An 18,140-nucleotide genomic window follows, 5' to 3' on the forward strand; every position below is an offset into this window, starting at 1 on the left:
TTATAATTAATAATTTGAAATATTACAATATTATTTTTAATATAACACTTAATGTTTATTAATTATTTTTAGTGTGAAATTGACTTTGAACAATCGAAGTTATTATTAAAGATGTAATATTCGCTTCCAGTGCCTAATTGAAGTTTGGATATTTTAGTCCCCTGTTCAGTAAATAGACCAATTGCAGTTCTTATTCGACCTTTGATAAGGGATGATACGGTAATTAAAAATTCACATTATCAGCAGAGTTGTTAATTTGACTAAATTGTATTATGTCATCATAATTTGAGTAAGAAAATAAAATTAACGATGCATAAATAAATGTTTAAAACTACGCTAAAAACAGAGGAAAATATATGCTAGTTTTCGTTTTATTAATAATCCATTTATGATTATCACATATTTTTTTGAAAGAGATAGAAAACTTTTAACACCTTTTTTACAAAAAGCTAAAGAACTGAATTATTCCTTAAAATAAAAGTAATACAACGATGCAACTTCTTAGACACAGAAAGCAAACAGAAACTTTCCCTCTGTTAAGTTCAAGGTATACCCATAAGCAGCATTGTATCCATGGCCGACATAGATGCAACCTTTGTTGATTGACATGCCTCCATAGACACTAGCTCCAGTTTTATACCACCATAAAATTTTCCCACTCTTTCCATCAATTGCATATATGTATCCCATTCTATCAGCGGATCCAGCAAAGACAACACCGTTTGCAACACTGACAGGGCCATAAGCAGTGCTGTTAGCTGGGTTTGCTGTTGACCACAGAACTCTACCATTGTTAGCCTCCATTGCCACCCACCCACCCGCAGTTGTAATCTTATTTGAGGGTCTGAGCGTGAAATTTTGGGCATCAGAATTCACAATGTTCGTGTAAACCCTCTTTTCATCAGTTGCTGCACCCCATGATCCACCTCCTGCCAACCCATATGGCCCAGCTTCCTACAAAAGAAAATGAATAAACTTTTCAACTGATACAGAGATATCCACCAACTGTTCGTTGAAAAGGGTGGGAGAGATGAAAATAGAAAACTATCATACTATAAATTATGTATTACCGTAAGCCAAACGAGGTGACCATCATTGCGATCAAAAGCCCATGCTATGCCACTTTTCTGGACTGCAACAACAATATCTCTCTCGATCCGGTTTATATATACGGTCAACATCACAGGTGCCTCACCAAAATCAACATCTGGTTCGTCTGCTTGAGGAGGACAATCAGGACCAGGTGTGGGAGAAGCGCTGCATACTAAGATTGACACATCGTAGCCTCCACACTGCTGGTACCATTTGATCTTCCCATCATCCAAATCAAGGGCTAAGATTGAGTCCGAGTGGTTGTCTGGCTCAACACACTCATCTGGTTGAGTAGGCTGAGTTCGATTAATTTGTCTCTCTCGACACTGGCGTATCCGTAATGGGGCAGCATATAGGCTCCCTGTGCCAATATAGACATGGTTTCTTTTCTCATCAATGGAAGGACTACTTCCCCAAACGGCAGCTCCTGCATATCCTCCTTTTCTGTTATTGTTATCTGGTATCGTATAGGTCCTCCACAAGATGTCACCGGATTCAGAATCAAGTTTTACAAAACTTCCACGAAACGTGCAGCACTCATCAAGGGTTACAAGTGACTCCAAGGAAGATGATCCAACGTAGTAACCTCTGAAGAGGGTTGAGCATAAACAAATTTTATAACATTACCACTAAGAAAATAAGGCAAATAGATGCGCAAATAGTGACCTTTTGTAATATGTTCCTGACATGGTGACGAGTGCTTTAGGATGGTAATCCAAAATGGTCTTCCACACAAGCTTACCTGTTGCTCTTTTGACAGCAATAACAGCAGCAGGACCATACATTCCAAAAATCATTAAATCACCGGCCACTGTAGGAGTTGAGCGTGACACTGTCCAATTTACGTTATTAACAAGGCCTTCGGGTGCTTTCAGACCTGTCAATTTGTCCAAGTTCTGCTTCCAAACAAGCGATCCATCAGCTTCTTTAACTGCATAGATGTTACCATTCCAGCTTGGAAAATAAAGGGTACCATCATATATGGCTGGTGTTGCAGTGATGTCTCTGCCAGCATAGAATTTCCACTTCATACGTAGGTCTGGGGCAGTTTTGGGACTGATCTTACGCTCCTTGGAAGCATGTCTTCGGTTGAACAAATCTCCACCATGGTTTAACCAGCCTTGTGATTGGTGTCTTGCTACCTAAAACCAACGCAAAAATTCATGAGTAGTCCTTAAAACTATATGTACACGAACGATATAATGAGGGTTACTATATATCATACATCAGATTTTGCTGCAAAGACCACTACTGAATGGATATATAATAACATCAGACAAAGATACAAGTGCATGTTGCATGGTAGTGGCATGATTGAACCTGTAGATGCTGAGTCAATTTTCAAGATATATGTTTGAGAAACTTGTTTCGAAGAGACTATTGCGAATATAAGGAAAACAATAGTGGTGCGTTTTTTTTTGTTTGAAAGTAAAGTCTTTTATGTTAATGTTATCGGATAAATGATAGCATATAACCAAATGGGACTTGTTATATTAAGAGATTAATGAAATTAAAATATATAAAGTATTTAAATAGAAAATTTTTGTCCATGATCCATCTAATCCACGTAAAGTGTATTTCAATTTATCAATTATTAAAAAGAAACACTTTGATTAATGTCAGAACCATTACAAATTCACTCAGGGTTCGTTTTAGTGGAGTTCACGTGTCAAGAGGAGGGTTCGACACTCAGATGGTGGAAGGCAGGTGTAAGCAACTGAGTGGACGTTCGTTTGACGTTGGAAAGAAAACTCTTATTTTCAGAATTTCACGCCACTCTCTGCATGCACACTCCTTCCCAAATTTCTGAAAAACTCCATTCTCTCCTCTTTCTCTCTACATCTCCTTCATCTTCTCTCTAAGAAAGCCTCATTGTTTCTTCCTCCGATCATCACCCAGGCACCATTTCTACTTCTCCGGTGTCAAGAGCTGCAGTTTGAACCGATCGGTTTTGAGTTCTGAAATGGTAAGTTTTTCTCTTCGCTTAGTAGTACGTTTTCTGACACATGCAAGCCAAGTTCTGGTTGCATGAGTTTATCATCTCATTCTGAGCACCTTTCTGGCCTTGTTTGGTTTAGTTTCATAAAGCGTAAACCGTAGATCCTAAGATTTCTGGTGGTGAGCTATTCTATACAAGCTGTGAGCGTTCGGTCACATTAGAGGTAAGGGAAGCTTATATAATTTAATTTGTATGTTGCTTGTATTGCATGTACGTTCGTTGAGTTGCTGAATTAATATGAAATATGATTGTTGCTATGTTCTGATTGTATGAAGTATGGAAATTTACTATGATATGGATGTATGAAATTTTGAAGATAAATAATTCTAAGTATGAAATTCCCTATGATAATGTATGTTCGTTACTGAATGGTCTTTGACCGTTCGGTTTTTCTCGGGGACTCGTTTAGAACTGGATTCTTTCATTTGGAAGGAATTTATGTTGAGGACGAACGTCTTCATCTAGTACAATTTGTGTACAGGCGTTCCACCAAGGATATTCGTTCCTTGGTATTCTAATATAAATTTAAGTATATTTGTGTAGTAGTATGTCCGTTCGTTCTTGAACATTAGTCAAATGATATATTATATTCACCAAGCGCTCGTACTATTCTGTGCTAGGTCTTTCACCAAACGCTCGTATTATTTAATGTAGGTCTTTCACCAAGCGCTCGTACGATTTAATGCTAGGTCTTACACCAAGTGCTTGTTCTCTTTTCCGTAATCTATCTTGATAATAATAGCGTTCGTCCAAACTCAATAGTGTTCACTCTCTATCGTGCTTGGTCTTTGACTGGCATTCGATTTTTTTGATGTTAAACTCAAATAATCTAAGTATTTATAAGCGTTCGGTTTCTTCATATAATTCTTTTAAGTACTACCCTTTGAACGTCTTGCAGTGTTTGTCTCCATTGGTTTCGGCCTAGAGTCTTGCTACTTGGCCTGGGCTTTTCGGTGTTCGATTTGAACTCTCAAGAGTCTTATTAAATTGGCTCACTTTGTAAATCACATTTGTTTCTATTCGTTCTTGTGAAATATGATTGTACTCGGCTTCTTTCTCCACCCGATAGTAACCCCATCGGTCTTAATCTGTTTTGGAACTGGAGACCCCTCGTTCTTGCTCCAAGTGTTAGGTCTCGGTCGGGGTTGAGGGTGTACGTTCGGTATTTGGTATCCTAAGGGATCTTCGTTAAAATTGAAGTTTGAAAATGAAAGATTATGGAATATGATGTAGATGAAACGAGTATGATTATGAACGAGTATTTCGGGCAGGAATATCTCATGAATGGATATTGGAATTTGGTAAAGTATGAATGTGGGCATGCTAAGCTGGCGGTTCATCCTGATGTTCCGTGATTACTCGTCCTCACGTAGAGTAGGGTAAGTCATGTGTGGGAATGACAGGAGGTCCTAGTCCTTATGGTTAATTTGGACACATAGGACTAACCTCGGGTGGCAGCTGTTGAGGGTATCCCAATTACTACATCACCCGGGTGCACGAACGTCGTAGCTACACAGAATTCATACAGTCTGGACAGTCAGAGTGTAGTATGGCTTTGCATGAACGAGTGATGAATTATCTTGTTTGGTTGATTTTTTGAAATATATGCTTATACATGAATTGAATTACATAAGCTTACCCTATGTCTTCCTGTCTTGTCTCTTTTTGTACGTTCGGTTGTCTTTCCGTTGCAATGATCATCCATGTGGATGTGAGCAGAAGGAGACGAGCTGCTGGAAGAAGATAACTTAGTCGAGGTAGAAGTTACGACCGAACAGTAGAATCGTTCGGTCAGTATTATAGTTTGATAGTAAGGAGATCGTTCGATCACCTTTTCCCTTTTCTTTTGCAGGACCATTCGGTATGATTCTTTTGTAAACTGTTCGGTCAGAATTGCATCCCTATACAGCTTTGAATTTCTTGTTTTTCTGTAAGGCCGTTCGGTTACAAGCGTACTTTCTCTATTAATGTAAGACTGAGCTGTAATATCATTAAATGTGATTATTCTATTATATAGTTTTAAACTGTATTTTTGGGATGTTACAATTAATACATTATACGAATTTAAAACTCCATGGATTAATATCTCATTAACATTTCATTAAACAAAATCAATTCAACATAATTTATTTCATATTATTTTTTTAATTATTAGAAAATTATACAATTTATGCCATACACAAAAAATAGTTTAAATTTTAAAAAATATTTTTTTTATTTTGAAAATATCTTTAAAAAGTCAGTTCATGCCTAACTCAATCAGGTCAATTATAAATTGGTGAGCTTGTGTGTGAGTACGGAAATTTTTTTAGTAAATATGGTGAAGGTCAATACTAACATTAATGTGTGTTTGGCACTTTGCTTGGATTGTCTACATGGTTCCACAGGAAATAAATTACTATAATTTCACATTTGAATTTTGAAGAAGTGTTGAAAATACAAAGATTAGCACGCTAAAAAAATCATGTTTTCATCAATTATAAATAACAAATTTTGTGATAAAAAGTTACGGATTGTAATGAATGTGAATGAGTAAATATCCGAGAGATTTTATAACAAAATGACCTAAATGAACATATGTTATATCAACAATTTGTCAAAAATAGTATAATTATAAAAGTCATCACAAAATATATAAAACAAAATTAGTGACACTTTTTTGTAGAAAACTTTTTTTATGACGGTTAAAATTGACTATCTATCCTACTCTTGAATCATATTAAAGGTCTATCAATGACAATAACTATTAAGTTTGTTGTTATATTTTAAAAACCACGACGTATAGAAATTTCATTGTCAAATAAGAATTAAGAAATAGATAAAATAAAAATGAAAAATATTTATAATGACGATTCAGTAACATAATACAATATCAAAAAAATAAAAATAAAACTAAATAGAACTACCAAATAATAATGAGCATGACCATAATCCTCGTTACAATTGATAAACAACGATTATGATGGTAAGAACCATAGTTAAAAATGTTAATCTTTTTTAAATGTAGTATTTACAATTTCGTTTTATCCCGAACCTGTTAAAGGATTTTGTAAACGACATCCAGACAATTTAAAAACTCATGCAGAGAGATAGTTCAAATTATTTAAAGATAACAAAAAACCAACTAATATTCCAAACAAAGTTAAGGAAGATATATATATATATATATATATATATATATATATATATATATATAATATAAAAAATTTATAATATTTTAATATTAATTTATTAAATTTAAATAATAACTAAATTTTAGAACTGAAAATTTTTCTACAAATTTATTTGAATAAAAAAAATGTATTAAGTAAGTATTTTCAATAAAAATAAGTTAAATTATTAAAAGAGATAATGAAATATTGTGTAACAAAAAAGAATTATTTAAATAAAAATACAAAAGTAAAAATCATAAATAAAAGTGAAAATAAATGTTTTATGTTATTCTATAGTTTAAGAGTTTAACAATTTTATTCAATCAATGTTGAGGTTACTTTCTTAAATTACGATACCTCGTTCAAAAAGATAAGATAAAAAAAACGTGTAATTAAAATTATGATGAGAAAGAATTTCTTAAAAATTTAAATAAATTTTATTTATAAGTAAATGACTTTAGTAATTGAGAAAAAAATAATTTTTTATGTAATAATCTTGAAAGAAAATAAAACAAATGACAAAAAAATAGAAAAAAGTTTTTAAAATTATCTAATTAATTAAAATATTTTAATTTTAAGATGTGAGTAAATAAAAATAAGAGGAAAAATATATATTTATTCATTCTTATTTATTTTTATTTTCATATCAAATTAAAAATAGATGTTCGTAATCAAAATAATACTTTCTCAAAATTAGAAAAGGCCAATGTCTAAATCTCATCTCTAATATTAATTCATGTCAAGTGGTTAAAAGTTGACTATGATAGGTTTTAAAAGTTCTTTAAACTTTAATTCTTTATTTAGAGGAACAAACTTGGAGTTTTATACAAAATAGCATGATCTTATCGTGACTTCACCGCAAACATCACCATATAAAGTAAGAAGTTTGCATTATAGCGTGAAAAGACAGAAATGCATACAACATTAATCACTATTACCAGATTCCTTTATTCGCGGAAAAACAATGAATGAGTTATAGGGGTTTTAAATAACGCTGGAAAGCCTTCCCTTTTATAGGGGTTTTGAAAACGCTTTCTAGCTTTGCTCCTTCGATTATGCCGTTGTCTTGCACATTTAATATTGGCGTCGATTTGCAGCATGATTTGTTGTTCAATTCCTTTGCGCAGAAAAGATGATGTCTTCCATGATGAAGAAAAACCCTGTGCAGTATATTTCTATGGAGCCTAACAAAAGTTGCTCTCTATTTTCCCATGTTTTGCTCGGAGCATGGGTTCAATTGTTGTGTCCTGCTATGTGGGATCCCGATTAATGGTGATCCACATGACAATAACAATAACTCATCCAAAATACCAAAATTATAACTATCATATTCCTTCACAATTCAAACGTTAACGTTATTGTTTCTCTAAACAATTCATGTAGTCTTTAAAGAAGTATTTAAATCGATAGTTATTTAAACAAAATGACTTTAAATTAAAATTAAAATTATCAGCTTGATCTATGGTCATGGGTGTTTCTTAATTCATCTTTGAAAAAACCTCTATAAATCTCTACTTGACAAAGGAAAAAAAAAGCTTCAACCCCTAAAGTCTGCTTTCAAATGGATTAGGATTAGAATTAAGGTGTGTTTGATCTTATTACAAGACTTTAATTAATTTTTAGAAACAATTCATTTAATGAAAATCATATATCGATTCGACCAGTCTTTGATCAAATTTGATGAGTCATCCTAATAAAAATTTAACCAAATTTAGTCAAGTCTACTTCGATCGAATTTGGCTGAGTTTGTCCCAGAAATAAGTTTGATCAAGTCAGTCCCAAACAAAATTTGATCAAATTCAGCTGAGTAGGTGTCAACCAAAATTTGACTGAATTTGATCGAGTTGGCCATGATCGAAATTTGGCTTAATTTATTCAAGTTTTTCTTGGGCAAATCTTCATTAAGACAACCCAAACGAAATTCGGTTGAATTCGGTCAAGTCAAACTCGATCAAATTTGATCCCTAGGTGAATTTGGAAAGTAAGAACAGACTGCATTTTGAATTTGATTAAGTCGACTTCGGTCAAAAATTTTTCAAATTCAACTGATTCTGCATTGGCATAATTTCGATTGAGTTGGTTCAAGCCGAAAATTTTGTTGAATTCCACCAAGTCCTTGCTAGTCAATAGTTGATCGAATTCAATCAAGTCAACCTCAATTGAAATTTGTTTGAATTCCACCAAATTTGCTTGAATCATTCTTAACCAAAATTTGATTAAATTCGATCTTGTCGTCTCAGGTCAAAAATCAATCAAATTTGACCTAGTCAACTCGAGTCAAAATTTGGTCAAATTCGATTGAGTTATCCTTAATTGAATTTCATCGAATTCATCCAAATTAATCCTCACCAAAAATCGGCCAAAAATCCGTCGAATTTAATAAGTAGACCTAAGTTAAATTTTTAGCTCAGATAGAATGTTGGCTCTAGTTAATTCATACTTATATTTGAAATAGGTTAGCATGGGCTAGCTGAAAGATCGAATTGGACCCATCCAAGCATAAGTTAGAGCCTGTCCGGTAGACAGAATCAAATTAACAGGCTCTACTTTAAACAATCAATATACAAGTATTGATCTAGAAGGAATTGGAAGGATTGCATTAGTTGCTTGTTTTTTATAAAGATGTTTTACCTCTCTTTTTTTATGAAGAATAAGGGAGACAACTAAGCCAATGTCTATACACAACCAAAATGCCTCTCAAAATGAATGCCGCCCCCATTGACACGGTAAACTAAAACAAAAGGCAGTATTATTTTGACACATACTTTATCCTTTAATCACAAAAATACTTCTAAAAATAAATTGTCAAAATGATGCATATAGTGTTAAAAAAAACATTTTCAGAAACAAAATTATTCTGCCTGTCATATCATAATAAAATAACAACTACACTTTCATACATATATAAATGGTAAATCCAAACACTGTTGGAAAGTCCTGAAGGTTACAATTACACACATCCAACTTCATAACATCATGGCAAAATTCGAGCAAATCACATGTTTTATAATTTCCATGCTTGTAATATGCCTACTAACAAGTTCATTATCCGAAGCTTCTCATGTAAGCGCTGTGCCATGCTAACTTTAATTTGTTTCCTACTATTGATTTAAATCACTGACTACTTAGGCTGAATTTACTATTGTTGAGTAGTTTCAGGAAAAGACACAAAACTGGTTAAACCATGGTGGGGATATATACAACAGAAGATATGCCAGCATGGAGCAGAAGATCAGCGTTGAAACTGTTTCGAACTTGAGTTTGAAGTGGAAGTTCGAAGCGGGCAAAGACATAACTGCAACTCCAGCTATTTTCGATGGCATACTCTACTTTCCATCGTGGAATGGTGAGCTTTATGCGGTGAGAACAGGAGATGGATCTCTGGTGTGGAAGCAGAACTTGCAGAATCTAACGGGGCTAAGTGCAACGGGGTTTGTACCAGGTGTTAACTGGACTGTGTCAAGAGCAACACCAACTATAGCAGACGATGATGTTCTGTTGGTCGGAATATATGGTCCTGCACTTGTTATTGCTCTCAAAAGATCAACTGGAGAGTTAGTTTGGAAGACACGTTTGGACAGTCATAACACAAGTGCTATCACCATGTCTGGAACCTACTACAACGGGTCAGTTCTTTCCTTTCACCCATATTCTATAACGAGATTTTTGTTCCAACAAACTTGAAAAATATTAGTTCACACACTTAAATTTCTTACAATCATTTCACGTTATCTTTATCTACTTTTTACTTTTCTTTTCTTAAAAACATACATAAACTTTCACTTTTATAACTATTTTATCTTTATATGCGATAATAAATGAATATAAAAGTGTCTCACGATACATACTCGATACCAAACCTTAATTTAAAAAATCAAATATTATCTATTGTAAATACAAAAAATTTCCATTAAAATTAGTATTAATTCGAGAAGACTGGTTTATTTGTCGTCTCTACTGTATTGGAAGTCTACTGAGACGTTGAGATGTTAAATAATATGGATTTGTGTATTAAAATATGGTACCAGATAATCATAACTATGTTTCCAAATGATAAAAGCACGAAAAGTCAACTAAAGAAAAACACTGACTTTTGGTTGTATGAATGTGAAAAGTATTTCACAAATTAGTGTACACTTTTCAACGTTTCTTTCCATATCATTGAATTATATTTAATTTATCCGGGGCGCGCTCTCCGAAAAATAGTATATATATATTATACATCATCAGTTCTTTGGAAGTTAACAATTGCTATGCCATTAATAGTTGAATCCATGTTAAATCAATATAATTCAATGGTGGATATATAATGTAAATATTAAAATATTATAAGTAGGTTGTGACTTGTATAGTAAAAAACAAATCTAAAATGATAGAAACAAATTTTCATGTAAATTCAAATTGATTGAATGATGAAGTGCCACACAGACGAGTAACTTTCAAGTGTCATTTACATAAAGAAAACGATCACAGACACACACAAAACCACCGTAAAAGAATCAATGTAAAAATATTCTTGCACATGAAGTTCCAAATCTATACAGGGCTTTTTATGTTGGGACATCTTCACAAGAAGAAATTCTGACACCTGAAGAATGTTGCACCTTTCGAGGAAGCTTCTCAAAGCTAGATGTTAAATCTGGTGCTATTTTGTGGCAAACCTTCATGGTACCTGATAATCATGGAAAAAAAGGAGAATATGCTGGAGCAGCTGTATGGGGAAGTAGCCCTTCCATCGATGCATCAAGGAACCATGTATATATTGCCACTGGAAACTTGTATTCTGCCCCTTTGGAAATACGTCAATGTCAAGAAAAAGAAAATAATGCAACACGACCCACTCACCCTGATGAGTGTGTTGAGCCGGAAAATCACTCTGATTCAATCCTTGCACTTGACTTGGATGATGGAAAAATCAAATGGTACCACCAATTCGGAGGGTACGATGTTTGGTTTCTTTCATGCAGCAATTTGTCAACACCTAATTGTCCACCTGGTCCTAACCCAGATGCTGATTTTGGGGAGGCGCCAATCATTCTCACAATCGATGTCAACAAAACAAAACACGATGTTGTTGTTGCTGTGCAAAAGAGTGGTTTTGCTTGGGCTTTGCACCGTGATGACGGCAAGCTAATTTGGTCCACGGTTAGGGTTTTAAATATTAAGAATGCTCAAAACCTAAGGAATTAATATATATTAAACTGTATTACATCATCTTGACATCGAAAAGTTTGATTTGTATAGGAAGCTGGACCAGGAGGAGTTGCAGGAGGTGGAACATGGGGAGCAGCAAGTGACATAGAAAGGGTCTATACTAACATTGGTAATTCTGATCACAAGAACTTCACCCTCAGACCATCGAAGAAGACTACAAGAAGTGGAGGGTGGGTAGCAATGGAGGCAAAGAGTGGGAAGATCTTGTGGTCCACAGAAAACCCTAGTAATGCCTCTTCTTATGGTCCTGTTTCTGTAGCTAATGGCATTGTGTTTGCAGGATCCGTAGATGTCAAAGGACCTATTTATGCAATTAACGCTGAGACTGGTAGTATTGTGTGGTCGTATGAGACAGGATCATCGGTGTACGGTGGCTTGTCTGTCAGTGATGGGTGCATATATGTTGGAAATGGATATAAGATAGGCTTTGGATTGTTTCTTGGAAATTATACTGCTGGAACTTCGCTTTTTGCCTTTTGTGTCTAAGCATAAATTCTGTGGTTAGTTACCAAAATAAAGACGCATGATCATATGATATCATGTTTTATGGTTTTTATTTGTGAATAAGATGGTGACAAAACAACAAGATCTACTTTAAAATTGGAGTTTTGGACGCACTTATGTGTTTTGTAATGATATTGTCTCAATATTATATATATTGAATGATTTGAATGTAAATGAGACCCATTATGTTACTATTATTGTTTACGTACCATCTTTAAATTCGCACCAGTGTGTGAAAATATATAGATTGTGATGTCTTCATTAAGGTGTAGATGTTTGTGTGTATAGGAAGATGTTTTTACTGAAGCGCAACTCAAAAATTGTGATACATTTTCTTCGACAGTTTTTTTTTTTTCTTACACCTCCATAAATTTCCCACTGCATTCTTGTACCAAATTTTTTTCCTTTATGAATTATTTAATTCGGAAGTTATTTGAAAGTTAAAAATAATTATTGGATTATATAATTTAAAAAATAAAAATGGATTTTGCATTGTATAATTTGAAAATTATAGATAACTTTCGAATTGCGAAATTCAGAAGTCAATTAAGTATAATCCCAACACTGCTTTTTTCTTCTTAATTTTTACTTATGAATTTCTCAATTCGAAAAATATTTTTAACTTTCAAATTATATAATCCGAAAAGACGAAAATGGAATTTTCAAATAGGGTGCAGGGACAAATTTATGGAGGTGCAGGAAGACCCTGCCATTTTTTAAAACAATGGCCCAAGCAGCTCAAAGATTGAGAGCAGAAACGATCATATTTCAATTTTGGAGGCTTTTCCATCATGCACCCACATTATTACTAACTCTATCCCCATACTAACAGGAAAAAGACTAAAATACTTTTCCTCGTTTCACCACGCCACAGTTGTCGCCACTACGCCATCCATCACATGCTGCACCTTAGTTTTTTAGTGCATTGTGAGGAAGAACAAGAAGATGAAGAGAGAGCTCATTTTGAAAAGATTGTCGTTCTGAAAGTTATGATATGTTCTGAAAAGTTTGTTTGACAAATTTTGTTTTGAAAAACTCGTTCAAAAATGCATTTTGGAAAATTTATTCTAAAAAAAAAATTATTTTAGAAAGTTTGTTTCCAAATTTTGTTTTGAAAAGTTTATTCTAGAGTACATTTTGTGTTCTACAAAACATATTCCAAAAATTATGTTCCAAAATTATAGAAAACTTGTTCTGAAAAATTTTCATAACAAGTAATCTAGATGTCAATTGTACAACACATACATGATCATTTTAAAAATTATAAAGATGCATTTAGAAATTATATAGTGTAGGAAGAAAAAGCCGATTTGGAAGCAGGTTTTTGCCTTGATTTTTCTTTTCTTTTCTTCCTTGGTCAAAGGTTTTAGATTTGCCTTCAAACTAGCATGGACTCAAAAAGAACTTATAAATATGTTTATAGACAATTATTGAAACAAAAACCAAAAGTTCTCAAACGTTGATAAAAACAAGGAATCTACTCGACTAATTAAGCAAGACATGATAATATTTATTTTAAACATATATTACACAATATATCTTAATTTAATTTATATAAAATTAAAATTCATTTGATTCAAGTTTTGTTTGGATTCAAAATTAAACTAAACTAATCTCAACCTATAAGTATAAGTTCATCTGTAAGTTTCTGTCCAAAAAGTGTTGAGTTTGAACTGCTCTAACATTTTGATTATCACTTGATCCTTTTAAATGGTTTTATTTTTCAAATTTTAATTAATTAAATGATTTTCAGAGGTTGAAAAGATAACCTTAAATTCATTGAGTTGGGTGGAGGACAAATAAATACAGAGGGTCCACTAGGCCCAACAAGCCTAGTCAGAGTATATCATGTAAACTGTGGTTTTAAACCGAAAACAGTGAAGTGCTATGTGACACTCTCACCCACTGTCTTTCATTTTTCCTCATTATCCCTTTCTCTCCCTCCTCCTACATTACAATCTCTACTTCTCATTCTTCCTTCATACGTGCAACAAAAATGACCAAGATCTTTGTCTTGCTGCTGAGTCTCATCTTAGCAGCTTCTGCCTCTGTCAAATGCTATGTTGTCGAGAAGGAAAACATAAGAATATTTGAGCTTAAGAAAGGTGAACTTTCTTTGAAGGTCACCAACTGGGGTGCATCAATTGTGTCCCTCTTTCTCCCTGATAAGAATGGTATAATTCACTGATCTAAACTTCAAATCATGGTTTTTCCTTCTTTATTTTCCTGATTTCTCTGTCATCTGTGTTTAGGAAAGTTGGGTGACGTTGTTCTTGGATACGATTCTCTTAAGGATTACACTGTGAGTCTACTCTCTGCTGTATTTGTTCGTTATTGTGATTTCAGACTTTGCTACCTTCTGTGATTTCTTTTCTTCTGCAAAGCTACAATTTTCTCGTGTTCAACAACTTGGATTTATTCAAACATGTGATGGTTATGAATAATTCGGTTTCGCAAAAAATGCTTGGTTGGCTTTTGGAGTATAGTTTGTCGCCATCCCCAGAGTCTGGTCACCACTTGAGTCCAATATAACGTATTATTTTTAGGTTAAAATATTATTATTTTGGTCTGAATACTTATTAATAAATTTCACTATATTAAGATAGTTTTGAAGTTTGTGTCAGTATGGGAAAAAAGGGTCGACGTATAAGTCAGTTTTTTAATACAGAAAGGGATAGCGTTTTTTAATTTTCAAAGCCCTTTTCTAGTTGTTGGCACTCTAACATTCCTACATACATATTTGTCATATTTACCTTCCCCAGTTGTATTGAAAAAAATGTATTAGCTTATATTATTTAATTGTTTTATTTCTTCAAAAAAAATTTGTTGATTTGAGATTGTAGATAAAATTTTAATTCATTAAATTTTTATTTTGAAAAAATTAAAATTCTAGAAGTGATACTTCTCCTGTATGTAGATATTTTATCTAACTAACTATTTTATAATGAAGAAAAGTAGCATACAAGTAATGACAAGTTGACAACAAGGTGTGTTGAGTGTTGCATTCGGATAGGTGTAGGTTAGATCTGAGGAAATTGGAAAATGATACTTGAACAACCATTTTTGACAACATTTAGATACGCGCACACGTGTCAAAATCTGAGTGGTCCATTTTCATTTAATTTTTCCAACTGGACCACTCAGATTTTGACACGTGTGCGCGTGTCTAAATGTTGTCAAAAATGGTTGTTCAAGTGTCATTTTCCGAGGAAATTATACAGGCATCGTGCGATCCCGTCGAATATTTGGTTGCAATGATGTTTCGTGGTATAATCATTGATGACCAAAATTAATTAAAATAATAGTAATTTGCTCTGATTGTTAAATAGTATAATGATTGAAGTTAAAGTTTTATAAATAGATGAACGGTAATAATAAATATAGTTCTTATTAAAAATAAATTTCCAATAATTTTTTTTATAAATAAAAATTCTTCATTACTTTATATGGAGGTATGCATAAAATAAATAGTTTAATATTTTATTAAAAATATAAATACTATTTAATTTGAAAAGGCGTTATTCAGTTAAATCATAATAATTTAAGACGGAGAATATATCTTAATACACATTGCACTAGTTTAGTGGTAGTCTTGTTTAGAAAGCTTTTCACAAAGAATCATCAAAAGGGTAAAAAGAAAGGCAGTGAAGCACGTTGGAAGTTTCCAAAATCAATTATTCTTCTGATATCGTAGAAAGGACGCACTACACGGTAGTAGGTGAAGTGCCCTTATCAGATAAAAATTTTCCCGAGCCTTTTTAAACGGAAAAAATATTTTATTACATGTTTTTTTTATCATATTATATATGTTATTTTTTTCCTAGTTTATTATTTATTTATTATTATACTGATATATTATAAACTTAATAAAAAAAATGACAAAATGTTTGTTAGAAAATCTATTAATATATCATTATTATTTACACCGTGTGAGGCTCAGGGTACTGTGATTACTGTAAGTTACTTGGTGGAAGTTAGAGTTGTGGAGATTATGATTTATGCTTTCTTTTCAATTCAAATTTCCTTTTTTTTTCAACTTAACCCTACCAAACAGAGGATTTATATACCACAAAGTTTGTTCTTTTTATTTCCACCCAACTTCCCTCATATATAGTGGATAAATTGTGACCAAGTTATTGCATGCCAACTGTTTGAAGAATGATACAACATATTTTGGTGCTACTGTTGGCCGGGTAGCCAACAGAATTGGAGGAGCTCAGTTTACTCTAAATGGAATCCATTACAAATTAGTTGCCAATGAAGGAAACAACACACTTCATGGTATGTTTAACATAAGTGAAAAAATACCTATACCTATACCTTAGTTGTCGTATAGTCTTTTTACCATAGTGCTCTGTCTGTCCTGTTTATTTATTAGGTGGATCCAGAGGATTTAGTGATGTTCTTTGGAAAGTGGAAAGGTATCAAAAGGAAGGTCCAAGTCCTAGAATCACTTTCAGTTACCACAGCGTTGATGGTGAAGAAGGTCAGCCATTGTACCGTTCTTTTCATTGCTTCGAAATGATTAACGTAAAAGATCAGAAAAGTGAACAATATGTTGTGTAAGTGTGAGCTAAATAATTTCTGACAGAGATAGAAAGTACTGATATTTGTGTTTCAGGATTCCCTGGTGATGTGATTATAAGTGTGAGCTACATTCTAAGTGGGAAAAACCAATTGGTTATACTTATGAAAGGAAAAGCTCTGAACAAACCAACTCCATTGAACTTGGCCAACCATGCTTACTGGAACCTAGGAGGCCAAAACAGTGGCGACATTCTGAACGAGGTTGTGCAGATATTTGGTTCACAGATCACAGTTGTTGACAGCAAACTCATTCCCACAGGAAAATTTGCTTCTGTGAAAGGAACAGCTTATGATTTCCTTAAGCCACAGATTATTGGAAGCAGGATCAACCAGCTGGCTGAAACCAAAGGTTATGACATCAACTATGTGCTGGATGTTGAGAAGGGAAAAAAGAAGAAACTAGCAGCTATAGTGCATGATAAGAAATCTGGAAGAGTGTTGGAGCTGTACACAAATGCTCCTGGTTTGCAGTTTTACAGTGGTAACTATATCAAGAATCTGAAGGGGAAAGGTGGATTTGTATACAATGCTCATGCAGGACTGTGTTTGGAGACTCAAGCCTTCCCTGATTCTGTGAATCATCCTAATTTTCCTTCGATAATTGTGACCCCAGAAAAGCCTTACAATCACTATATGCTCTTCAAGTTTTCCACCAAAACTCACTATTAGTTTAGAGAGACACGAGGAATCATGTTTCTCCCAATTTCAATTTACCACGCTAAATCAATGTAACCGTTATAAATCTGGATTTCGTCCATATATTGTAGCCATTACAATGAATAATTTAGTGTTCTCTCTCATAATTAGTGGTGCATAAGAATATAATTATGGATTTGAGTATGAGATTAAGTACAGATAAAAAAATTAACTAATATATACGGAAAAAAGACAAAAAAAGATTATAATTTATTTATTTAAATTTTTTCAATAGTCATATTATATTATATGTAATCAATTCATTTTATTAAATATTACATGTACATCTACCTCTTCGTACATTTCTTTATTTTAATATTTAACAACCTTGCGACAGTTTTATTTTAAAAAACAAAATCTATCATGATAAATTAAGAATTGTTTTTCCACGAACTACAAAATATTTTTTCTCCGCAGAATGTGGAAGAAGACCCCAATCCATTCTAATTTCTTAAAAAAAACCTATTGTCTTGTGATTTGTCGCTGTGATGAATGATGAAACAGCTGTTGCGTTGACAGTCAAAGTTGGTGGCGAAACACACCATGTTACGATGATTTAGTCGACTTAGGGGAAAACAATCGGTGGATGAATTTTCTTTCTTTCTTAAATTAACTCTAAAGTACAAATTTAAGATTTATGATTAAATTAACAATTTCATGATAATTATTTTAAAAATACGTATAAAATTATGAATTGTTATCACTTTATTACATATAGTTATGATGAGTGTATTATCATGAAAGTCTTCTCTATCCCCATATATTAATTTAGGAGACAATTGATAAGGATTATGACTTCGTATGAGTACAATTTACAAAAGTGTCTCTCTCAGAAGTGATCTGTACTGAGAAGTTATCAGTGATGTATGACAATTTATAGGAGTTAATATAATGAT

General features: G+C 33.1%; 3 protein-coding genes across 3 annotated transcripts; 2 read left to right on the plus strand and 1 right to left on the minus strand.

Moving 5' to 3' along the window:
- Positions 1–367: 367 nt before the first annotated feature.
- On the minus strand, positions 368–2,573 carry LOC124829455 (uncharacterized). Its single transcript, XM_047302966.2, has 4 exons — positions 2,318–2,573; positions 1,759–2,234; positions 1,071–1,680; positions 368–954 (listed from the first exon to the last, which is right to left on the minus strand). The coding sequence occupies exons 1-4, from the start codon at positions 2,402–2,404 to the stop codon at positions 502–504; spliced, it is 1,626 nt and encodes a 541-aa protein (XP_047158922.1). The 5' UTR covers positions 2,405–2,573; the 3' UTR covers positions 368–501.
- Positions 2,574–9,402: 6,829 nt separating this feature from the next.
- LOC124829454 (uncharacterized) lies at positions 9,403–12,065 on the plus strand. Its single transcript, XM_047302965.2, has 3 exons — positions 9,403–9,869; positions 10,788–11,388; positions 11,488–12,065. The coding sequence occupies exons 1-3, from the start codon at positions 9,463–9,465 to the stop codon at positions 11,941–11,943; spliced, it is 1,464 nt and encodes a 487-aa protein (XP_047158921.2). The 5' UTR covers positions 9,403–9,462; the 3' UTR covers positions 11,944–12,065.
- Positions 12,066–13,832: 1,767 nt separating this feature from the next.
- LOC124829434 (uncharacterized) lies at positions 13,833–17,351 on the plus strand. Its single transcript, XM_047302941.2, has 5 exons — positions 13,833–14,135; positions 14,214–14,263; positions 16,119–16,242; positions 16,340–16,447; positions 16,583–17,351. The coding sequence occupies exons 1-5, from the start codon at positions 13,958–13,960 to the stop codon at positions 17,215–17,217; spliced, it is 1,095 nt and encodes a 364-aa protein (XP_047158897.1). The 5' UTR covers positions 13,833–13,957; the 3' UTR covers positions 17,218–17,351.
- Positions 17,352–18,140: the final 789 nt, after the last annotated feature.

This window comes from Vigna umbellata, chromosome 4 (assembly GCF_029865625.1).
Source record: "Vigna umbellata cultivar VRB3 chromosome 4, Vumbellata_1.0, whole genome shotgun sequence".
Lineage (NCBI taxonomy): Eukaryota > Viridiplantae > Streptophyta > Magnoliopsida > Fabales > Fabaceae > Vigna > Vigna umbellata.